General features: G+C 62.5%; 1 protein-coding gene across 1 annotated transcript; it reads right to left on the bottom strand.

The window, feature by feature from the left end:
• Positions 1 to 449: 449 nt before the first annotated feature.
• Positions 450 to 23986, bottom strand: EIF2B4 (eukaryotic translation initiation factor 2B subunit delta). The gene is made up of 13 exons (XM_084622801.1): positions 23875 to 23986; positions 23461 to 23504; positions 22433 to 22565; positions 21185 to 21394; positions 20482 to 20564; positions 19247 to 19338; positions 17849 to 17963; positions 16301 to 16377; positions 15867 to 15969; positions 2495 to 2622; positions 1298 to 1475; positions 1015 to 1195; positions 450 to 697 (listed from the first exon to the last, which is right to left on the bottom strand). The coding sequence occupies exons 1-13, from the start codon at positions 23897 to 23899 to the stop codon at positions 498 to 500; spliced, it is 1569 nt and encodes a 522-aa protein (XP_084478927.1). The 5' UTR covers positions 23900 to 23986; the 3' UTR covers positions 450 to 497.
• Between the last annotated feature and the right edge of the window lie 755 nt (positions 23987 to 24741).

The following is a 24741-nucleotide window of genomic DNA, read 5'->3' as shown; positions in this document are numbered from 1 at the left end:
CCCGGTTGGGGCTGGGTACCCTGAGAGGAACCCATGGGGCAGGGCTGGTTCCCCTGGGGGCAGGCTGGGTGGGAGGCTGGGTACCCTGAGAGGAACCCATGGGGCGGGGCCGGTTCCCCTAGGGGCAGGCCGGGGCGGGGCCGGGTACTCTGAGAGGAACCCATGGGGCGGGGCCAGTTCCCCTAGGGGCAGGCCGGGGCGGGGCCGGGTACTCTGAGAGGAACCCATGGGGCGGGGCCGGTTCCCCTAGGGGCAGGCCGGGGCGGGGCCGAGTACTCTGAGAGGAACCCGTGGGGCGGGGCCGGTTCCCCTAGGGGCAGGCCGGGGCGGGGCCGAGTACTCTGAGAGGAACCCGTGGGGCGGGGCCGGTTCCCCTGAGGACAGGTGGGGGGCCCATGCAGTGCAGCTCTGGTCCTGTCCCCCAATCACGCAGTCCCAGCAGGCAGCCGTGAGATCAGCAGGGTTTATTGAGGGTCCGTGCAGCCCCCATTCCCCCACTACTGCTCCACGTTCTTGACACGCAGCACGACGGGCACCGAGGTGCACGGGATCATGCCCAAGTCCGTGATCACCAGGTCCACCAGCTCCGGGGGGGTCACGTCATAGACCAGATTGAGAAGGCGCAGGGATGAGTTCTCCTTCCAGTTACGCAGCTGGGCTCCTCCCTTCCCAGGCATGATCAGGTCATCGGGGTCGTCTATAGAGACATGCTACAGGGTCAAGCACTAGGGTGCACCTGCACCCCCTCCCTGGGAGGAGCTGCTTGGCACGGGGATAGCTCCCCATGACTTCCCTGACTGGCCGGAGGAACCGGCTAGCACTCGGACAGCCCCCCAGCCAAAGGAGCTGGCTGGCACCACACAGCCCCTCCCTGCCCCCCATGACTTCCCCGACTGGCCAGAGGAGGATGCAGTGCTGGGACGTGCCATACACTGGTCAGCCTGGCTGCACGGTGGCCAGCAGCTGCTCTGAGGGGAGCGGAACCCACGGCACGGGAGGACGCAGGACACGTACCCAGCTCGTTGGAGACAAAGGAGTCCGTCTGCACCCGCTCACAGAACTTGTAGGTCTCGCAGCACACCAGCACAGGCACGTTGTAGGCCTTGGACACCAGCGCGATCTGGGACGTCCCCACCCGGGACATGACGGAGCCGTTGGCCAGCAGTGCGTGAGCCCCCAGCAGCACCTTGGAGACCTGCGGGGGGAGCACGTCAACTAGCACCAATCTACGGCTGTAGCAGGCCCTGCCTCCATCACCCTAGCAATGCCCTTCCCCTCAGCACAGCTGCCTGCTCACCTCGGGCAGCACGTAGGAGATGGCGGTGATCATGACGTAGGTGCAGCGGATGCCCTTGCGCACCAGCCTGCGTAGTGTGTCTCGGCCCTCCAGCCGCGGCCGGCTGTCCACCACAATCACCCGGAAGGCACAACCGTTGGCATAGGCATCACACAGTGTGCGGTTCACTAAGGAGGAGCTGACAGGACACCACAAGTGAATTCATGGAGCTTAAGGCAGGAAGGGACCATCTAGACTAATTGGCATATCACAGGTCAGAGAAATTCATCCAGTTACCCTGACACTGAGCCCAATAACGTGCGTTAGGCTAACGCACACTCAGAATGGCAGCCAGTCTGGATCTGAAGCCATCGACAGAGGGAGACTCCACCCCTGCCCTTGGCAGTTTGTCCCAAGAATTCATAACCCTCCTGGTGAGAATTTTGTGCCTTCTTTCTAGTTTGGATTTGTTGGGCTCCAGCTTCCAGCCATGGGTTCTTGTTCTGCCTTTCTGCACTAGATTGAAGAGCCCTCACTGTTCTCCCCCCGGTGAAGGTGCTGTAATGACACTGTAACGAAGTCACCTCTCACTTTTCTTACTGAACTAAACAGATCAAACTCTTTAAAGCTCATTCTGCTTCATTCCAAATACTGAACAGAAATATTTATTGAACAGTTCTGCCTTTTCCACATCATTAACAATATTACCAAAATCTCCATCTAGTAATGGGCCTGCACCATTGCTTGGATTTCTTCTGTTCCTGATATATTTGAACTCCTTATTATCCTTACCCCTGACAGCCATTGATTTTTCCCTGAGGTCTTTAGCCTCCCTTATCAATTTTCTACACTTCTTAGCTTCTAGTTTATATCAATTACTATTTATTTCCCATTTGTTATATGTTGCTTTTTTATTTCTTACTGCAACCTTCACTTCCCCACTGATTCAGGATGGGCTTTTAGGCACAGTTGTTCTCTTCTGCGATTGTGGAATCATGGATTTTTAGTTATCTAAATAATTTATCTTAAAGAACACCTGATTTCCATTCACATTTTTCTGTATACATTTTCCTTCCAGTCAACTTTGCTCATGGGCATTAGCCTTTGGAAGTATCTGTATTTTTGGTTGGGACTGTCCAGTTTGCCCACAGTGAACATAAGGAAGGCTCCTCCACCCTGGGCCAGATCATCTGCATAGGGAAACCCCCTCCTCCATACCATCCATACACCAGGATGACATCACGGTCACTGATCTTCTCGAAGGCATATTTGGAGATAGCTTCGGCTGCCAGATGGATCTTCTCCCTCACGTATCCTTCGATGCTGCCCTGCAGTTTCCCCTTCGCCTGGGGAGAGGCAGTGACAGTCACACTGGGGCCTGAGAGCCCTGACATCTTTCCCTCCGGCTCATCCCACAGCTGGCCATGCTCCACATTCCTACCAGGAGGGAGCACTCCCATCCCACCTACCCAGGGCGCCCTGACTGGGCCTAGCAGCCGCAGGTCCCCAGCACGTGGTTTGGGAGAGCCCCTCCGCACTGGAGGAGGAAGGGAAGGGAACGGGTCTGTGCTGTACAATTCAGCCAGGGCAGCTCCCATTCCCCCATCCCATCCTCATGAGCAGGAGCCAGGATGCACTGCATGGCACAGGCCTTACCCTGAGTCCAAAGGACCCATCACCCCACAGGGCTGGAGAGGAAACCCAGGGGGGTTACTCCCTCTCTCCGGCAGGGAATAGGCTGGCTCAGAGCCGCTGCCATTCCTGTAGCACCTGCCAGCTATGAGGCTCCAAAGCACTCTCCCACCACCCCACCCCTATGGAAGTGCAGTCCACTCTGGGACGGAACTGGGCACCAGTAACAGCCACACAGAAATGCTGCAAAATAGATGAGAACAGCAGGTGAAGGAGGATCCTCTATGAAACAACTGCAGGGGGTTAGCTCAGCTCAACATAAATTACCTGGGCTTGAATTTGGCCAGGCCACAGGAGATAACACTCCAACTCTGACAGACAGCAAGTGGCAAGGATCTTTAATATGGTCGGTCAGGCCTTTGCCATCTCAGTGGGACAGAGCCCTCTACAACCGCACTGGGGCCAGCGCTGACTGCAGGGGGGAACGTTCCCTGCCGAGTCCCCTGCCCGGCTCCCTGCAGCACACTGCTCATAGCTCTGCATCGGGGCCAGCGCTGACTGCAGGGGGGAACGTTCCCTGCCGAGTCCCCAGCCTGGCTCCCTGCAGCACAGTGCTCGTAGCTCTGCATTGGGGCCAGCGCTGACGGCAGGGGGGAATGTTCCCTGCCGAGTCCCCTGCCCGGCTCCCTGCAGCACAGCACCCGTAGCTCTGCATCGGGGCCAAACCTGACTGCAGGGGGAAATGTTCCCTGCCGAGTCCCCTGCCCGGCTCCCTGCAGCACAGCGCCCATAGCTCTGCATCGGGGCCAGACCTGATGGCAGGGGGGAATGTTCCCTGCCGAGTCCCCTGCCCGTTTCCCTGCAGCACAGCGCCCGTAGCTCTGCATCGGGGCCAGACCTGACGGCAGGGGGAAATGTTCCCTGCCGAGTCCCCTGCCCGGCTCCCTGCAGCACAGCGCCCGTAGCTCTGCATTGGGGCCAGCGCTGACTGCAGGGGGGAACGTTCCCTGCCGAGTCCCCTGCCCGTTTCCCTGCAGCACACTGCTCATAGCTCTGCATCGGGGCCAGCGCTGACTGCAGGGGGGAACGTTCCCTGCCGAGTCCCCAGCCCGGCTCCCTGCAGCACAGTGCTCGTAGCTCTGCATTGGGGCCAGCGCTGACGGCAGGGGGGAATGTTCCCTGCCGAGTCCCCTGCCCGGCTCCCTGCAGCACAGCACCCGTAGCTCTGCATCGGGGCCAGACCTGACGGCAGGGGGGAATGTTCCCTGCCGAGTCCCCTGCCCGGCTCCCTGCAGCACAGCACCCGTAGCTCTGCATCGGGGCCAGACCTGACGGCAGGGGGGAATGTTCCCTGCCGAGTCCCCTGCCCGGCTCCCTGCAGCACAGCGCCCGTAGCTCTGCATCGGGGCCAGCGCTGACTGCAGGGGGGAACGTTCCATGCCGAGTCCCCTGCCCGTTTCCCTGCAGCACAGCGCCCGTAGCTCTGCACTGGGGCCAGACCTGACTGCAGGGGGGAACGTTCCCTGCCGAGTCCCCTGCCTGGCTCCCTGCAGCACAGCGCCCATAGCTCTGCACTGGGGCCAGACCTGACGGCAGGGGGGAACGTTCCCTGCCGAGTCCACTGCCCGTTTCCCTGCAGCACAGCACCCGTAGCTCTGCACTGGGGCCAGACCTGACTGCAGGGGGGAATGTTCCCTGCCGAGTCCCCTGCCCGGCTCCCTGCAGCACAGCGCCCGTAGCTCTGCACTGGGGCCAGCGCTGACTGCAGGGGGGAACGTTCCCTGCCGAGTCCACTGCCCGTTTCCCTGCAGCACAGCGCCCGTAGCTCTGCACTGGGGCCAGACCTGACTGCAGGGGGGAACGTTCCCTGCCGAGTCCACTGCCCGTTTCCCTGCAGCACAGCGCCCATAGCTCTGCATCGGGGCCAGCGCTGACTGCAGGGGGGAATGTTCCCTGCCGAGTCCCCTGCCTGGCTCCCTGCAGCACAGCGCCCATAGCTGTGCACTGGGGCCAGACCTGGCTGCAGGGGGGAATGTTCCCTGCCGAGTCCACTGCCCGTTTCCCTGCAGCACAGCGCCCGTAGCTCTGCACTGGGGCCAGACCTGATGGCAGGGGGGAATGTTCCCTGCCGAGTCCCCTGCCCGTTTCCCTGCAGCACAGCTCCCATAGCTCTGCATCGGGGCCAGCGCTGACTGCAGGGGGGAACATTCCCTGCCGAGTCCCCTGCCCGTTTCCCTGCAGCACAGCGCCCGTAGCTCTGCATCGGGGCCAGACCTGACGGCAGGGGGGAATGTTCCCTGCCGAGTCCCCTGCCCGTTTCCCTGCAGCACAGCGCCCGTAGCTCTGCATCGGGGCCAGACCTGACTGCAGGGGGGAATGTTCCCTGCCGAGTCCCCTGCCCGTTTCCCTGCAGCACAGCGCCCGTAGCTCTGCATCGGGGCCAGCACTGACGGCAGGGGGGAACGTTCCCTGCCGAGTCCTCTGCCCGTTTCCCTGCAGCACAGCGCCCGTAGCTCTGCATCGGGGCCAGACCTGGCTGCAGGGGGGAACGTTCCATGCCGAGTCCCCTGCCCGTTTCCCTGCAGCACAGCGCCTGTAGCTCTGCACTGGGGCCAGACCTGACTGCAGGGGGGAATGTTCCCTGCCGAGTCCCCTGCCCGTTTCCCTGCAGCACACTGCTCGTAGCTCTGCATCGGGGCCAGACCTGACTGCAGGGGGGAATGTTCCCTGCCGAGTCCCCTGCCCGTATCCCTGCAGCACACTGCTCGTAGCTCTGCATCGGGGCCAGACCTGACGGCAGGGGGGAATGTTCCCTGCCTAGTCCCCTGCCCGGCTCCCTGCAGCACAGCGCCCGTAGCTCTGCATCGGGGCCAGACCTGACTGCAGGGGGGAATGTTCCCTGCCGAGTCCCCTGCCCGTTTCCCTGCAGCACACTGCTCGTAGCTCTGCACTGGGGCCAGACCTGGCTGCAGGGGGGAATGTTCCCTGCCGAGTCCCCAGCCCGGCTCCGGGCAGCAGGAGAAAGAGGAAGTTGTTGACTCAAATGCAGAGCTGTGTGAAATGGGGGACAGGGTGCGGAGGAGGCGGGAGCCAAGGCAGGAGGGGGGACACGCCAGGTTGAGGGGTGGATATAGGCAGAGGGAGACAGAGGCAGGATACTCTTGAACTTGAGTCCCCCGTCTCTTTATTCATCAGTGATCAGCCAGCAGCAGGAAATCCACCGGTAATGGGAGTCTCATCCCCTGTAGCGATGAGGCAGAGAGCACCTCGCGAGCTGTTACACCCCTGCTGGGGCGGTGGTTCTGCGAGATGCTGGGTGTAGGCAGTGCCGGTCCCTCTGGACGTGGCCAGGCGCCTCGTGCACATGGGATGTAACGTTTTAATAGCCATGTGCCTCAGGGCTACACATGCACCCCAGCCCCCTTCCTGCTCCCGTGCCACGGGAGGGGGGCAGGGCGGCTGTGACGGTCCCTCGCAGCTCGAAGCCCCTGGTAGCTAAGGGCTCTGAAAGCAGGGACAGAGGGTGGGTCATGGGATCCACACGGACTGCATCATCGCGAAGCACCCCAGCTCCGGCCCAGTAAGTAACCAGTCTCTCCGAGTACAGGCCAGCATGGAGCCCGCTGCTGGTGACTGTCAAGCAGTGCCCCTCACGGCGGGGGAATGAAGGGCTCCAGCTGGCCAGGACTAGAGGACCTGGCTCAGACCGGGCATAGGGTTTGGCAAGGTCCGCGGGTTACATGCAGGTCCCTGATCCTGGCGCATGTCTGAAGCAGACGGAAGAGCTGCCTGGGCTCTGAAGGAGAGCGCCAGCGTGTTCGGTGGGGAGGCGCGCCAGCCAGCTGGTAACGCAGCCAGGGACAGCCTGTGATCCACTTCGATATTCTCCGTGAAGAGATGGCTTGGTCCAGTGCTCTGGCAATAAATGGATGGGGGAGTCGGAATGGTTTGGTCAATACAACAAAGCAAAGCATCACGCGTGTGGTTTCTTTTCTCCTGGCACCGAGTGCAGCAGGGGGAGGAAGTCTGGCAGTGGACTGGCTCATTCAGATGGAAATCTGAGACCAACTCAGCTGTGAACATCAGCTAAGGGCTCAGCACACCTTGTCCCACAGGGAGGCTCAACAATATGTCCCTGAAGTCACAGCCACTAGCAAGACCAACTTCAGAGTGAGGTGGTGCAGGGAACGTCCTGAGAGCGGCTCGAACGGAGGTACCACGACTCTCAGGAGGACTGAATGGAGGTCCCAGACAGAGGCAGGTTCTCTGATCAACGCAGGAGTCCCTTGGAAATCTCGATACTGGGGAGAGGGGTGTGTGAAAAGACCAGGCACAACCGCACAGATGGGCAAGCTGAAATGCTGCGAGGGGCGCGTTAACAGAGCGAAGTGAAGGCCAGCCTGCTTCCAGTGTAACAGGGAGTCCAGGATCTTTGGTACTGAAACTTGGGCTCAGAACAAATTGGGCTGGGCTGCCACATTGAGACCACCTTCCACCTAGATGAGTCCATCGGTCTGGCAGATATTTTCCTGCATTCGATCAGGATTTCCTAGGCCCAGAGGGAACAGTGCCTACCTGCAGCACTGAGTCAGCCCACAGCCAATATCAGGTGCAGCGACCACAGGTCTGGATGCAGCAGCTGGCCACAGTGCTGCGAGATCAGGTCCAGGAGCTGGATCGGCGGCTTGACAGACATTTGTCACAGGGCTGTGAGCCACAGCTGTCTTGCCCGACAGGGCAATGAGACGGACTGTGGGAGATCACCATGGGAATCGGGGAGCAGGTGGAATGGGGTGCAGCAGGCTGTTCCACTGCAGGAGGACGAGCTCTGGGGACAATCCTGGGCTCAGTCCTTCTTGGGAGCCAAAGTTCTGAGCGTCAGCATCGTCCATGGTGGCGAAGGGGCTGCTCACAGACTGCTCACGAAACCCTCTGGGTTCTTGCTGGCTGCCATGGGGGATGGTAGGGCCAGCGGCGTCACCTTGTTTGGATGGCGTCGAGTCCAGACCCTGACGGCCTCCGGACGTGTGAGGAGCAGGCCTCCCCTTTTCGATGCTGGGTGTGTCATGCAGGAGGCTCTGCAGGGCTGAATTCCAGTGGACAGGGAGGAATGTCACACCGGCCTGAGCTCCAAGACATTCCCTCCATGCCAGCCGGGGACCAAGTCCCGTGAATCTGTAAGTGACCCAAGTGAGGCCCCAGCCTGAGACATTCGTGATCAGTGTCTTCATCGGTGAGGGGATGGAAAGGGCAACCCTTTCCAAGTGTGTGTGGGGCCCAAGCACCGGCAGCTCTGCCGCGACATGCTGGGGCAGACACGTCCCTGCTATCTGAAGGCTCAGTGGAGACGAGACTGACCTGATCCAGACTCAGAGGGACCGCAGCTGGCGTCTGGCACGAGACTTCCTGAGCATGCTAACATGCGAGCTAGCGCTGCCAGCCATGGCTGTCCTGGCCCCAGCCATGAAGAGTGAGTCCCTGCCGTGCTGGAGCCCACCCTTGGTCATGCATGACTTTTCTGGCTGGCGTCGACAAGGCTCCTGTGAATGCTGTGCCCAGGAGGGTGAGACATTACTGTTAGGATCAAGGCCTCTTTGTTAGCCTGAGAGAGAATTTGGGGTTTGATCTTTGATATTCTAACTAACATGTGTGAACAAAGACGCTGTGTGTTGCATCTGCCCGCTATCGATGGGGTTTATTGCACAATGTGAAAAGACAAGGAAGAGAGGTAAAGTGTTGCTGGGTATGGTGGGAGTTTAATGTAGGAGCATACACTTGAAGGCTGCCCGACTCCTCTCCCAAGCCAAGGTTAAGCAACTGGTCAGGAGGGGCAAGGGGAATTGTGTGCATGCGGGGGGCATAAGAAACACTAAAAACCAAAGAAACAGTGACCCTGCCCGAAACACAACTTCACTCCCTACCCTTCCCAAGAGGTGGTACTGAAGCCCCCAGACTCAAGGCCCCCCAAGACAGAATATGATCACAGGTTGTAAGGGGTGGGGCTAGGGCCGGGCACTACAGGTCAATTTGGGCCTGCTAAGAAGAAGGAGGGAAGGGAAAAAGGCTCTCCCAGTGTGCAGAGCTCTGGATATGCTTGCTTGATCAACCCCAATTAACATGGGATTGCCTGCACTTCGGACTCCTGGTCTTCTGTCTTCTGTCTGCGGGACAAGGGGCGGGGGCACGGAGGGGAAGCCCCTAACAGTTATTAGTAATAGTTCACCAGTGGGGGGGACAGGGACAGAGCATGTTCCAAGCCTACTACTTCCGCCTGCTGCAACTTGCCTCTGAGCAGCAAGTCCGTAAGTGCCCTGACTTCTCAGGGGAGCCGCAACCAGCGTGAGGCATTTCCTGGAGACTCTCAGGGCCGCAGGGAGCCTGAATGGTAACGCTTTGATCCCCCACGAACGTCTGGGTCTTCCTGGGTGGCCGTGTCTTGAAGCCAGGAGCCATGCACCAGCCCTGGGCTGCAGAGGTGGAACCATGGAGGGAAGTGTTGCTGTCCTGAAGCAGTTCAGTCTCCTCTGGTCATGCATGAAACAAAAGCCCCCTTTTGTCTTCCAGAGACTACGTTCAGCATCCGTTGTCTGAGGTGAGATCGTCCCACGCTCAACGGAACGGGCAAGGCAGCCCCCAAAGACTGGCTCCTGATGGGACCTGCACTGGAGCCAAACACTCCCATCAAGTCTGCAGTGGGGAAGGGTGGGTGACAGAGGATATCACAATAGTTTTTACAACGGGTACCGTGGCTGCCTGCCCTGGGAGAAGAGGGGAGCCTGCTGCCTCAGTTGGGGTTTTCTGTAGGGCAGAGGTGGGCAAACTACGGCCCGCAGGACCGTCCTGCCCGGCCCCTGAGCTCCTGGCCCGGGAGGCTAGCCCCCGGCCCCTCCCCCACTGTCCTCCCTCCCCCGCAGCTATGCTGCCGCATGGGCAGTGCTCTGGCTGGCAGGGCTGTGCGCTCATGTGGGGCGGCGCGTCTGCAGACATGCTGCTCTGAGTGGCCTGGTAAGAGGGTCGGGGCAGGGGGGTTGGATATGGGGCAGGGGGTCCTGGGGGGCAGTCAGGGGACAGGTAGCAGGGGGCAGTTGGATAGGGCAGAGGTTCGGGGCGGCAGGGGCAGGGGATGGGGAACAGGGGAGATTGGATAGGGGGTGGGGTCCCAGGGGCCCTGTCAGTGGGCGGGGGTGTGGGTGGGGTTGGGGCAATCAGGTGACAGGGGGAGTTGGATAGGGGGTGAGGTCCCGGGGGTGATTAGGGGTGGGGGGTCCCAGGAGGGGGCGGTCAGGGGACAAGGAGCGGGGCGGGGTTTGGATGGGTGGGAGGTTCTGAGGGGGGCAGTCAGGGGCGGGAAGTGGGAGGAGGGGGCGGGGGCCAGGCTGTTTGGGGGTCACAGCCTTCCCTACCCAGCCCTCCAGAAGTTTCGCACCCCGATGAGCCCTCGGGCCAAAAGGTTTGCCCACCCCTGCTGTAAGGGGTTGGTGTGTAGATTCTCAAGGTGGCTCTGAAGTCATCGAAGTGAGCACTGGGTCGCTTCCTTTGTTGAAGAGCTCTATCCTCCCGAATGGGAGCCTCACATGGTGTCACGGATCCACCGGATTGACTGTGCTATGCTGTGGCCTTTCCTGAGAGCACCCCGTCAACGTGCCAGACCCCAAAGGGCCACCCTTTTCCACAAGGGTTGGCCGTGCACCCTCAACGCCTCCAACACTGAGCCTCCATGCTCCAGCACTCCTGCTTCTCACCATGAGCTCTACCCAGCCAGGCCAACCCAAGCAGAGCCCTGTTCAGAAACTTCCAGCCCCTCGGGGATCTTTGGGCGCTACCTGCAGCAGCTCCAGGCAGCCTTTCCAAAGAGAGCTGGGTTCCCAGTCACCTGGACACAGCCTCAGGAGCCCTTCGGTTAGCAGAGAGAAACACAGGCTAAGACAGGGTTCAGACTGGCCAAGTGCCTCTTTTTCTGTGAGCTGAGCTCTTACCACAGCGGCCTCGCCTTCGCAGAGCCTGCCGAGTTCACCCCTGCCTCCTGCGAGAGCCACCTGCTGTTAAGTGTCCTTTGTTCAGAGGCTGGGATTCCCGCTGTCTTTCGAAATCACCCCTTGATACAGTCAGTCTCAGCCAGTCCTTCATGACCCATTCGCCTCCCCCTAGCCAATTCCACGGACACCTCCAGTCTCCTGCTCTGCTCCCGGGCCGCATTTGAACCCTTCCCTAGTCACTGGCAGGCAGTTCCCGGGCAGTAAGTCACTGCTATGCCCACCTTCAATAACTTCCCAGACACATCACACACGGCATGCTGCATCTCTCCCGGCATTCCTGAGGCTGACAGGAGGCCCAGCTCCTGGTCAGAGCCATGGCCTGCGACCTTGTGGCCATGTCAGAGCCTGAACGGCTGCTCTGGCCATCTCTCATGACTCCTTTAAGTCCTCCTGGCACCCTGTGGCACTTCCAGCAGGACGGGGTCACCCTCTCCAGCCCCAGGAAATTAGATTTGGTGAACACCCCCAGCAGTCGCCACCCAGCGCTGCAATGAAGCAGTTGAGGAGACCTCGCGCCTGCACACATCCAGTTTTGGGGGGGTCCTTGTCCATTTTGTCTATTTTGATTTTCCCACACTGCTGTAGTTACCTCACAATCCTGAGTTTGGGTGGGAGTCAAAGGGCTCCATTTTTCAGAGGTCTCTGATCTGACTTCACCTGTTCAGAGGTAGGGTGGATAGTGACTGGACCCCCCGACTGGCTCCAGTGTGCTTTCTGTCACAGGTGGAACAGTTCTGACCAGGGCTGACGCAGTGAGGGAGTCAACGTTTGTGAGATTCCTCTCGTATGGCCATCACTTGGATATCCAGGGTCTCCGCCATTGAGCCAGGACATGCTGGAACGCTTCCGTCATCAACTGCTAGGCAAGGGCTGGTCTGACCGCCTCCTCCAGCAGAGACTGGGGCTCCTAGGGTTTCTCCAGTGCTCTCCATCCTGGAGTGCTGACGTCAGACTCTGGAGACGGTGGTCTGGGCAGTGAGGCCACCGGGAAGAGCTCGATCTCCTCCTCCTAGACATCCCAAAGGGGATCTGCTGGGGAACATGTGGGATGATGAGCCGCACGGAGCCAGTGTAGCATGGTATACAGGTCAGCTCAAAGCCACTCTGGCCTCCTGCGAGAGGGGTCCCCGGTACCACCTCTAGGCCTCCGTCAGACAGACGCGGGGAGGCGTCTCTGCTTGGTGCTGGGAAGAAGGCACAGTTTGGTGAGGGTGACGAGGCACATTCCTCGGCCAGTGCCACAGGGGAGGCCTCTGCTCCAGCTCTGCACCAGCAGTGGCCCAGCAGGGATCCCAATAGTTCAGTGAGGGCGTTCCCGGGGCACTCTGTCAGTGCCACGTGACTTAGCCCTGCTCTCCTGGCAGAGCGCGACGGCAGCCTGCCCTCTCCTCCCAACGGGGCGACGTCTCTGTGCTTGGAGTCGTGCCTGTCTCTGCTTGGCCCCACACTCCTGCCTGCTGCAGCGATGACAGTGTCTCTGCTGGCTCCGGCTCTGTTGGGACCGGTGCCAAGGCAGTAGCCAGCCTTGGGCTGAGATAGCAGCAGGGGGTGCTGACAGCGTTGGTGTCACCCGTGCCGATTTGCTAAAGTTGTCTTGCTGCCCGGGCATGGGTCTGCTCGCAGGGCACGCGCTGAGGATTAGCCTGTGGGCTCCTTGGAGGGAGGTGGACGTCTCCTCCAGGTCTGAGTGACACGCACGGACTGCTCGAGCAGGTGCATTTCAGCCACGCCTCCCTCGACTTGCAAGTCCTTACCCCCTGTGCACCTAATGGGGAAGTGGCTCTGCCCCAGGCAGAAAAGGCATCGGCCATGTCTGTTGGCAGGGGACCGAGCCCCTAGCAGGAGGGGCTTGGCTTACACCCTGCAGGTTTAGAGTCTAACACATGGTCAGTGCAATGCGCTGCCTCCCGCCGCATGGGGGATGGGCAGCGGAAATGTCCACAGGAGAGCGCGGAGCGACACGAAGAGCAGAAGAAGCAGCAGTTTGTCACCGAACTGGGTGTAGAAGAGGAGTCTGAAGGAAGGAGAAAGTCAGCAGGCGAGTGCTCGCCAGGCTCCTTATCTCTGGCACGGGTGGTCTGTAACTTCTGCCTGCTTCGAAACGTACAGTGGAAAGTAGGTCAAGTCATTTTCCATAAAGAATGTTATCAACAGGTGCAAGAGAACCAGAGAGAGACGGGAGTAGCCTGCACCAAGAAAGCCATGCTGATCCAATCCGAGGAGTGTTGACCTTCTAATGGTTAGAAACAGAGATCAGGCCTAATTGGTGGACAAAATAACGAGGGGATGAGCTCTTCCCCTACTGCTCCCCTTGTGGGTCCTTCAAGAGACTTTGGAAGGGGGGGAGAAGACAGACAGAAGGATGGGGAGGAAGAACAGATGGTGACTACTCAACTGAACTTCACCATCATGGCTGCTACCTCCACCTCCTGCCCTTAGAGGCATCCTGACCAGAACAGGCCAGACAGAGATCCAGACAACATCGCCACCTCCACCGGCCATAGTCGAATCCCAGATACCACCTGGGATGAAGCAGGATTGGACTTTAACAGCAGCAGCAGCAGCTCCAGCTCATCGCAACGCACTTCTTTTCTGCCCATAACGACAGCCGATACCGTCGAGAGAGGGTCAAACAGCTGGGTGAATTTCCTTCTAAAACCCTCTCCGGCTACAGGGCAAGGGAACAAGGGATGCTGTTGGAAGGAAAGCCTGATTGAATGCTTTATATTTCAAATGCTTTAACTGTTTGCCCTTCTTTTCTGTAGCTGTAATAGCAGGTGAACAGGCTGTTTAATGGGGTGTTTGCCCTGGTTCTGGGCAGGCTGAGGTCTCTGGATACCAACCCCTGCCCTGCCCCCGGTTCAAAACTGTTTAATGTTGGACGGTGGCTGGGTTCTGTTACCACCTTTGGCCCATTTGCTCCATCTAAATTAATACAACAGTGGCGCGAGGGAACCGAGGGAGGGCTGCTGACTCGGCAACCAAGCAAATGCCACTTTGATGTCAATATGTGCCATGTGAAGGCCCAGCCCCCATGGCCCCAGCTCTCCAGACGTCCCGACTAGACCTTGGGGTCTCTCACCATATGGAACATGTTAACACTGAGCAGCACTGGGTACAAGACAGCCCTTGTCAAAGAACTCTCACGCTACAAGATCACAATCCCTGGCACCACAAAGTGATTATCACTGTGGAAGAGGCAACCTTCCTCCACCCCAGGCCTCCACACCCAGTTCCAGACGTGTCACTTGTTATCAGACACCGCGAGCGCACTCCTTACCCTCCCAGAACCCCACTTCTCCAGCCCTACACAAACCCCAAAAAGGTTTTAGTTAAACTACAACAATTCAGCCCTCAGGAGTCTGAGCAGTTGTGGCACCAGGCAGAGAACTGGAGAGACCAAGGTGCCCCCAGGGCTGTGGCCCCTGCAGTGGCAGAGAACTGATCAGGTCAGACATGCCCAGATGATCCCAGCAGGCGATCCAAGCCCCACACTGCAGAGGGAGATGAAAAATCACCAAGGCTCCTGCCAACCTGACCTGGGGAAAATTCCTTCCCGACCTCGAATCTATCCATCAATTTGACCCTGAGCCTGTGAGCAAGACCAGCAGCTGGGCACGTAGAAAGGATTCTCTGCACCACCCCAGAGCAATGGACCACCCTGCATAGTGTTCCATTTCCAGCAGTGGCCAGTCTCTGATGCTTTAGAGGAAGGCGAAAAAAACAGAATCCATCCTGCCACCTGTGCATTGAGGGGAAAATTCCTTCCTGACCCCCTGCAGGTCAGTGGCCGATGACACAAAGCATGAGATTTGAATATAGTCGCTGCCACAATGCAGAGCTGCAGGTGTTACGAGCACACGGAAATCACTGCAGGCAGTCCTGTTCTGCTGCCTTCTCTGAGGATGCATCTACACGGCACCGCTCCTGGGGCAGCACGTAGGTTAAGGTAGGTACACGCTGGCTGCGTCCACACTGTGATGTGTAGCTGCACGTATCGGTAAAAGGCCCTGGCAGGTGGGAGGTAGCAGGGAGCTGCGGGAAACGTTCCCCACTGTAGGGAAAGATTCCTGCAACAGGGAGCTGCCGGAGCCTTCCCCCACGGCTTTCCAGCTGCTGGAGCCTTCCCGCATTGCCGGAGCCTTTCCCCACAGCTTCCCTGCTGCCGGAGCCTTCCCCCACTGCTGGAGCCTTCCCCCACAGCTTCCCTGCCGCCGGAGCCTTCCCCCACTGCTGGAGCCTTCCCCCACAGCTTCCCTGCCGCCGGAGCCTTTCCCCATTGCTTCCCAGCCGCCAGCGCCTTTCCCCATTGCTTCCCCACTGCCAGAGCCTTCCCCAGCTGCCTCCCATCCACTTCCGGAGCCTCTCCCTGCAGCGGGGTAGGAGTCTAGCGGTGGGACACTACAATGCTAAGAACATCAGCATGGATGGGGTGCTGCGTGGGCGAGCCCAGCCATGTAGGGTACGTGCCCCGGTGCGTACTCCCAGAGGTCAGGAGGGTCTGTACTCACCTGAGCAGAGCTCCCTGGCCGCAGTCCTAGTTATACCAGTGCTGGGGGCTGGCTGTGAATGTATTCTACACGCAGTGTGCAGTGCAGATGTACCCTGAAGTTCCTCTGGTCCTGATGACCCTACGTAACTCAGTGTCATCGGCACATTCTGCCCTTCACTGCTCCCCCAATTCCCATCATCAATAAATACATTAACGAGATCTAGTTCAGCACCTCAAGGCCTCCGTTTGCCTTCAGCCGTGATGGAAGGTGACCATTTACTCTACCCCGTGTCCTGTCTCCTAACCAGTTTCTGATCCCTGGCAGTACCTGCCTCAGCCCACAGCGACTTAGTGTCTTTACCGCCCCTTGAGCAGGCCCCTCCTGGAGCCCTGGTGAACCCACAGACCCCTCTGCAGGCTTCCTGCTCACCTCTTCCTCTCTCAGGGTGCTGGACAGGCCTGAGATCTCTTTCTTGAGGTACTTAATGGCATTGCCCATGCTGGCAGAGAGGGGCCGGCACTGGTTCAGGAAACTGCAGAGAGGAGACAAACGCTGAGGGGCACGGACTGGAGCCAGATCTGGGGGGGGCAGGCAGCACCCCCAGGGCGGGGGAGCACCTAGGCTCATTAATGGGGATTAGCAGCTTTTCAGCATCTGCAGAGAAGCCCCTGCCCAGTAATACCCAGCCTGGGCCTGGCGGGGAGCAGGAACAGCAGGCTGGGGGAGAATGGCAGCGCCAGTGGAGATGACCAGCCTGGACTGGGGGGGCCAGGGGAGAACCACAGGCACGGTACCCATATGAACTGCAGCCCCAAGAGCCCCTCCCTTGGAAGATCCTGCCGTCCCATCTCTCTCGGCCTCACCTGATGTAGGGCTTCAGCTTGGCCACCAGGTCTCTTGAGAGCTCCTCGCTGGGTGGCGTTGAGTAATCCCGGATCACCTGGAACAAGCAGGGCAAGAGACCATGACACCCAGGCACCGGGACAGGGTATCCTGGCTTGGCAGAGGAGTGGAGGGGGCAGGCAGCCGGGGCTCATCTAGGGAGAGCAGCAGGTACCCAGGCGTGTTAACTGGGAACATCTCCCAGGAGCAGGCATGGGCGGGCGGGACATGGAGAGAGACTGGGCTGGTGTGGGGCGGAGGTGGCATACCCGAGCCCGTGCTAGCTCAGAGTGCTGTCATGGGGCGAGGGGCAGGGCGAGCTGGGAGGGGGCAGCTGGGACAGGTTCTGAGGAGGCGGAGGAGAAGGGAGGTGCTGAGCTAGCGGTGAACTGGGCTGGGCTGGGCTGGGCGGCGAGGTGATCAAATAGGAAGATGAGAAGGAGGAGCTGGGAAGTGCAACGGAGGGACAGAGGGAAGGTTTTAGGGCCCGAGGAGCAGAAGAAAGCAGAGCTGGGTATGTGAACAGGCACTACCAGAGACGGGAGGGCATGGGAATAAAAACTACAGACGTGCTGGAGAAAGTATCAGGGAAAGATGCTTGGTGAAAAGGGAACTGATCACAAAGCAGATCCTGGAACCAGCAAACGAGAAGCCCGCCCTCCCCAGGCCTGCAGCGTATGGACTGAGCGTGACAGGTACTGAAGGAAATGCGCCCAGTGGGCAGGTGAGGGCCCACTAGGTGTAGGAAGCCCGCTTGTGGATACACGCCATGGGAAGAGATGCAGCCGCAGGACAGCGACTCTAAGGAGAACGGCAAGCTGAAGAGAGGCAAAGAGCAGGACAGCCAGCGAGGAGCTGGACTTCCAGCCCAGGGGAGGAAAAGTTCATTCTCCGGAGTGACCCGGACTGTCGCTGATCCAGCTCCGTGTTCTTGGACAGCGTGAGGAAGAGCAGCGTGCGCGAGGCTAGTGAGGGGGAACCAAAAGCTTATCGTCACAAGCAGTGAGTACTCGGTAACCGTCTAGGTATTTCTGCGCCTGGTACAGTGGTGGGGTTTTCCCTTATAAACTTTAAAAAATGTAAACGATCCGTTTTGTCTTGGTTTGCCTCTGCTCGGTTAGCACAGCCTGCCTCGCCGGTCACTGCAGAGGGGCATTGGCAGAGCGGGAGAGCAAGGCTTCCAGACGACGGGGGGGTGGGGCAGTGGAGGGTTGGGGTGCTTGGGGCTGGAGCACCGGCAGAGCTGGGGTGGGGCAGGGGGCACCCGCAGTGCTGTGGGGGGAGGGGGGCAGTTAGTCAGGCTCCGTGGCGGGCAGCTGCCAGCAGCCCCACCCGTTCTGCCCTCAGGCTGGGCTGCGGCACCATGCAGGGCCTGGCCTCACCAGCCTAGGGAGCCGGCACACGACAGACTGGCGCAGCTCGAGGGAGCGAGGGGCCCGGGTCCAGGCCCCGAGCCAGGGCAGGACGCTGCCTCTCAGCCTGCGCCCCTGGGGGGAGCCGGCACTGGTGCAGCGGGGGGTCAGCGGTACCTGTCTGAAGACTTGCAGCAGGGCGAGGCAGCGTGCATTGGAGCCGTTCAGCAGCCCCTGGGAGTACTGCAGGCCGAGCCGCACCACGGCGGGATGGATCGCCGTGGAGGGGATGCTGGGGACACAGGGCACAGATGAGAGGCCTTGGAGCTGGGAGGCTCCACCAGCGAGGAAGGGGAAGGACCCTACGGCCCCCAGTGCTGGGTCACCTCCCCAGAGCTTCCATGGTGAGCCCCCAAGCGATCAACCTGTCAGTGAGAGGCACATGTGCCCTTCATGAACCAGGCCACCCCACACACACACCCAGGGTATCCCCATCAGCTCCCCACAGGGCATCCCCATCACCTCCACACCCACCCAGGGCATCCCTGACACCCCATAACCCCCCCACACCCACCTAGGGCATCCCCATCACCTCCTCCCAAGGCATCCCCATCACCACCACACTCACCCAGCACATCCCCGTCACTCTGTAACCCCCGCACACAACGAGGGCATCCCAGACACCCCCCTGCACACACCCAGGGCATCCCCATCAGCCCTGCACACACCCCCAGGGCATCGCCATCACCCCATAGCCCCCACACACACCTAGCACATCCCCATCACCTCCCCCCAGCGCATCCCCGTCACCCCCACACCGCATCCCTGTCACCCCCTAACCTCCGCGCACACCCAGGGCATCCCCATCAGCCCTGCACACACACCCAGGGCATCCCCGTCACCCCATAATCCCCATGCACACCCAGGACATCCCTGTCACACACACCCCCACACACACTCGGGACATCCCCGTCACCCCGTAACCCACCCAGGGCATCCCCGTCACGCCTCCTCCCCCCCACACACCTCCAGCACATCCCCGTCACCCGGCCACGCACACACCTGGGGCATCACCCTTTGCCCCACACTTGTTCCAGGCCAGGGTTCCCTATTTGTCACATATTCCCCTAACCATCCAGGTTACCGCGTCCCCCAGACACCCCTACACACAGTAATAGGGTGCCCCCCTCACCCCATACCCCTCCAACACACACTGGGTGCCCCCTTCATTCCATACCACCACCACCACCCCCCACACACACACAGCCAGTACGTCCCCTGCCCCATACCCTCCCCACATGAGGCAAATGGGATGTCCCGGCCAACCCACCCCAACTGGCCATGGCTCACCCTTCGCCCTGTAGCCCCACCGGGGCAGCAAGACCTGCCCCTGGGGTGGGCACACAGAGCTGGGCAGCCCACAGCAACAGGGCGTCGCCCCAGCTGGGGCTCACCAGCTTCCCCTCATCCAGGAAGGACACACGGAGGCCAGGCTGCGTGGGCACAGCCCAGCCCAAGAGCACAGGCTGCAGCAGACATCTTCACCAGCCTCAGGGCCGGGCGGGGAGCACAAACCTCATCTGCTGGGTCAGCGGCCTCTTCCGGCTGTACTGGTGCAAGTGGGAGAAGAGATTGACTTTGGCGCCATAGTCTGGCCTCAGAGGAACCTGGCACGGAAATTTCAGAGCACGCTGCTTCAGTGCAGGTCGGCAAAGGCCCTCTGCCAGACACAGCCTGCCCATGGCACACCCCCCACCCTGCCCTCTCCCCTACCAGGCATCGCCCACCTGCCCCTGCCCCCTCCCCCATGGGCACAGCCTGCCCATGGCACACACCTCCACCCTGCCCTCTCCCCTACCAGGCACCGCCCACCTGCCCCCTCCCCCATGGGCACAGCCTGCCCATGGCACACACCTCCACCCCTGCCCCCAACCCCGCTGGGTGCCGCCCACCTGCCCCTGCCCCCCCAGACACCACCCACCTGCCCCCTTCCCAGTGGGCACAGCCTGTCCATGGCACATCCCCCACCCCTGGCCTCACCCCTGCCAGACACCGCCAACCTTCCTCCTCCCCAGTGGGCACAGCTTGCCCCGGCGCACTCCCCACTCCTACCCCGCCGGGCACAGCCCCGACACCCCCTCGCTTGGCACAGCCAACCTGCCCATCAGGAGGTGAGCCAGCGATTAGGGCCTAAGTGTATGTAAAGGATCCATATACACATTGATATCACATGCTGCTTAGGAACCTACATGAACAAGCACCTGGCCAATGTAACCTATACAACGGGGGTGCCTGGGATTACCCTTTGGGGAGCAGTACCAAACACAGCCATCTGGCTTACCTGGAACCGTCCCTGATATCTAGGCACAGAACAGGGACGGGGCTACGACAGGTCACGACGGCCCCGCCGAACAGAACCAGCGAGGCAGGGCCCCAAAGCCCCTGACCAGCACGGAGACAGGCTGGTTATCGTTAATAAGCAGATGAGTGAGTTCCCTCACTTGGCGTGAAGGGAGACCCTTAGTTTGGGTCACAGCCGAACGCACCAGGGAGGGAGCGGGCAGAGCCCCTGGGTATAACAGAATGCGCTGACACGGAAGGATCTGCATCCACACACCTTGTCTGTACCCACAGCCACCCCACCCGCCTGCCCCGCCTCCGTTGCCACCCAGCCTGCCCCATGCCCCTATCTCCTGCCCCTGACCCCCCCTGGGCACAGCCTTCTAGCCCACTACGCCCGCCCACCCCAGGCGCCCCCCTTCACGGAGACGAGACCACACGGCATGTGGCAGTGCCCGGGCACCCCGTACCTGCTGTCGTTCCAGCTTCTTCGCCAGTCTCCTCTGTGCTGCTGGGTCGTCCACCTGCACGTGCTCCGGAACCCGCTTCACCACTAGCAGGAGCCAGGAGAACAGGCTGAGCTGGGGGCTAGGGCATGACCCTAACACGGAGCCACCCAGGCACCGGGGGAGGGGCACAACCACACTCCACGGTGACCCAGGCATCCTGGAGGGGCGGAGGGCAACAAAGAGCATGGGGACCCGGGAAGGGGGTGGGGGACGAGGGCAAAAGCACAATCACAGCGACCTGGGCACAGGGGAGATGCGGCAGCACCATCCAGGGGGTGCTGAGCTAGACCCCCCCTCCCCGCCAGCTCACCCAGCGGACACTGCTCTGGGCTCCCTGGCAGCTCACCCAGCGGACACTGCTCTGGGCTCCCCGCCAGCTCACCCAGGGATGCTGTGTCAGACCCCCTGGCAGCTCACCCAGCGGACACTGCTCTGGGCTCCCTGGCAGCTCACCCAGGGGATGCTGTGTCAGAACCCCCGCCAGCTCACCCAGCCCTACCCTGGGGGCACTGCCCCGGGCCACCCACCAGCTTACCCAGCCCCACCCAGGGTCGCTGCCCTGAACCCCCATCGGTTCACCCAGCCCACCCAGGAGGCGCTGCTTTGGACCCCGGGCGCTGCACCGCACCCCTTTGAGCCCACAATGCTGAGGGGAATGCCTTACTGGACTGGGGCTCGCTGGGTGGCAGCCTGGGCTTGGCCGGCGCAGCTGCCGGGGTCGACTCCACTTTCTTGGTTTGTTTCAGGGCGCGGTCAGCCTCCTGCTTGGCCCGGCGCTCTGCTCGCAGCTCTGCCTTGCTCTTCCCCACCGCCGGCTTCTCACTGCCAGCCAGGCCTTCGCTGGGCACTGGGGCCAGCATGGGGGGCACAGCCCCTACAAGAGGAGAGACCGCTCAGCATGCAGGAGCCTCCTGCACCCCCAGGATCCAGAGAGCACACGGCCCATGGCGGGAGGGAGAGGGGACGCAGTGGTCAGAGCACGCAACGAGGATGCAGGAGACCAGGGGTCATGTCCCTGCTTCACCACAGACTGGCCAGGCACTGGGTCTCCAGTCCCCACCAGTAGCATGGGGACAGTAGCCGGGCTGTGCCATGGCTGGTCGGGTGTGCCCCGGTCAGAGATGGAACCCAGACAGACAGAGAGCTCATAACCCAGGGGTCACGTGCAAATGAGCAAAGGCTTGAGACAAAGTGGGAATTTTTTGTAATATTTTATGAGCCCTGTGCGTGCCTCAGTTTCCCCCTGTGCTGCATCGTTACTGAGTGGGGGGAAAAGGGCTGTGTGCTCTCAGGGCAGGGGGAGAGCTGCCCAAGCCCCCTACCAGAGGAAACAGTGGCAGCTCCAAGGGGGAGAAGATCACGTCCCACCTCTCCACAGGGCAGCTGAACACCACTCCCCAGCGGAGAGCAACAGGCAGGCGGGGGGATAAGCGTTGGCTGCTGGAAGCACTGCCCGGGGCTCGGACCAAGGAGCGAGCCGGAGCCAGACAGAGCTTGAACCCCGGGGGTCGCTGTGGCTGGGCTGGGCGCTGGCTGCCCAGAACGGACTCTGCTGGAACCACTTCTCTGTGTGCCAGGCCACCGATACACCCGCCTGTCAGCCCGCGCTGGCTGGGTGTCCCTGCAGACGCTGGCAGTGGGGTGCTGCTCCCCCAGATGGGACACGTCTCCCCCAGGGTCTGTCCCAGACTCGCTGCCCAGGGCTCCCGGGGTGGGGCAGGGGGGCTGCAGGCCCAGGGGCCCAGTCTCAGGAGGCGGTGAGACCACGTGGCCCACCCTGGGGGAAGAGCGAGACCCCGGGGCTCTGGGTCACTGCAGGCCCCTCCCAGGGCCTGCTCCCAGGCTGGGCCGTAGCCCGGCCCTGGGGGTCAGTGACAGGGGCGTGCTGAGAAGGGGCAGCCCCCCGCTGTACCTGGCAGCTGGCCCTGCGGGTGCCCAGGGAGGGAGGGCTCAGCTGGCTGCCCCTTCTCATCTCTCCGCTTCTTCTTCTGCTGCTTCTTCTCCTTCCGCAGCTGCAGCTTCTCCTCCTTGGAGAGCTCCTGGGCCTGGGGGGGGCCACGAGTCAGCCCGGCCCCCTGTGGGCAGCCTGACCCTGCCCCCCCGCCGGCCGCCCAGCCCCCTCCTGCAGCCAGACCAACCCCCACCCCGGGGGCAGCCCCCTGCCCAGCCCCCTCCTGCAGCCGGACCAACCCCCACCCCGGGGCAGCCCCCCGCCGGCCCCCCAGCCCCCTCCTGCAGCCAGACCAACCCCCACCCCGGGGGCAGCCCCCCAGCCCCCTCCTGCAGCCGGACCAACCCCCACCCTGGGGGCAGCCCCCTGCCCAGCCCCCTCCTGCAGCCAGACCAACCCCCACCCTGGGGGCAGCCCCCTGCCCAGCCCCCTCCTGCAGCCAGACCAACCCCCACCCCAGGGGCAGCCCCCCGCTGGCCCCCCAGCCCCCTCCTGCAGCCGGACCAACCCCCACCCTGGGGGCAGCCCCCCGCCGGCCCCCCAGCCCCCTCCTGCAGCCAGACCAACCCCCACCCCGGGGGCAGCCCCCCACCGGCCCCCCAGCCCCCTCCTGCAGCCAGACCAACCCCCACCCCGGGGGCAGCCCCCCGCCGGCCCCCCAGCCCCTTCCTGCAGCCAGACCAACCCCCACCCCGGGGGCAGCCCCCCGCCGGCCCCCCAGCCCCTTCCTGCAGCCAGACCAACCCCCACCCCGGGGGCAGCCCCCTCCTGCAGCCAGACCAACCCCCACCCCGGGGACAGCCTCCTGCCCAGCCCCCTCCTGCAGCCGGACCAACCCCCACCCCGGGGGCAGCCCCCTGCCCAGCCCCCTCCTGCAGCCGGACCAACCCCCACCCCGGGGGCAGCCCCCTCCTGCAGCCGGACCAACCCCCACCCCGGGGGCAGCCCCCTCCTGCAGCCAGACCAACCCCCACCCCGGGGCCCCTCACCTGTCCGTCTGAGGGCGTCTCGCGGCTCGGCAGGGGGCCGGCCCCTGAAACAGAAGAGCGGGGAGTGAGGGGGCTTGGGGGGTGAAACGGGGGGGCTCGGGGGCAGCTCGGGAGGGGTTCGCGGGGCGGTTGGGGGGGCGATCGCGGGGGGGGGGCTCGCGGGGCAGTTGGAGGGGGTTGATCCCGGGGGGGGGCTCGCGGGACGGTTCGGGGGGGCGATCGCGGGGCGGTCGGGGGGGGTCGATCCCGGGGGGGCTCGCGGGGCGGTCGGGGGGGGCCATCCCGGGGCGGTCGGGGGGGCCATCCCGGGGGGGCTCGCGGGGCGGTCGATCCCGGGGGGGCTCGCGGGGCGGTCGGGGGGTTGATCCCGGGGGGGGCTGGAGGAGGGGACCCCGGCCCGCCGCTCGCTCTCACCGCTCCGCCCGCCCCGCTCCGCCATCGCTGCCGCCTGCGCCGGGCCCGGCCGCTCACAGCGCCGCCCCCGGCCGGAGGGGGACCGCGCCGCGGGAGGGGTGACCCCCCCGGGCTCTGCGAGGTAAATCCCCCCCCCCGGCCGGCCGGGCTCTGCGGGTAAATCCCGCCCCCCCCGGCCGGCCGGGCTCTGCGGGTAAATCCCCCCCCCCCCCGGCCGGCCGGGCTCTGCGAGGTAAATCCCCCCCCCCCCCGGCCGGCCGGGCTCTGGGGGTAAATCCCCCCCCCCCGGCCGGCCGGGCTCTGCGAGGTAAATCCCCCCCCCCCCGGCCGGCCGGGCTCTGCGAGGTAAATCCCCCCCCCCCCGGCCGGCTGGGCTCTGGGGGTAAATCCCCCCCCCACGGCAAGACGGGCTCTGGGGGTAAATCCCCTGCCGGCTGGCTGGGTGGGGGAGGCCCCCCCGGCTGGGTGGGGAGGGGTGAACGCCCCCGGCTGGGCTCCCCACCCTCTGCCAGGAGCTCATCGCAAAAGCTTTGGCCACGTCTGCCCCGCTAAAGGCCTGTCCTGGCCCCCCGGGACCCGCCGGCTGCCGCCAGCCAGGGCCTTGCGGCCCATGTGGCGCGTGGCTCCCATCTCGCCCACAAGCCCCCAGCCAGATTTGCTGCATGGCGGCCGCACTGGCCCACAGCCCCTGTCCCCTGCAGCCTGCCCCACGCCATGCGGGGAGACGAGCGCCCGGCGATGGGTCTCCGGGGGAAGCTGCAGAGCACAGCTCATGGGCCATGCTAAATGCAGGGACGATGCCAGCTTGGGTCACGGAGCCCCAGCCCCCTCTGTCCACTCCAGCCCCAGGCAGCTTCCCTGCATCCC

The sequence above is a fragment of the Lepidochelys olivacea genome, assembly GCF_965140295.1.
Source record: "Lepidochelys olivacea isolate rLepOli2 genome assembly, chromosome: 3".
Classification (NCBI taxonomy): Eukaryota; Metazoa; Chordata; order Testudines; family Cheloniidae; genus Lepidochelys; species Lepidochelys olivacea.
Note: the sequence above shows the minus strand (reverse complement) of the source record. Positions and strands in the feature narration are given on the sequence as shown.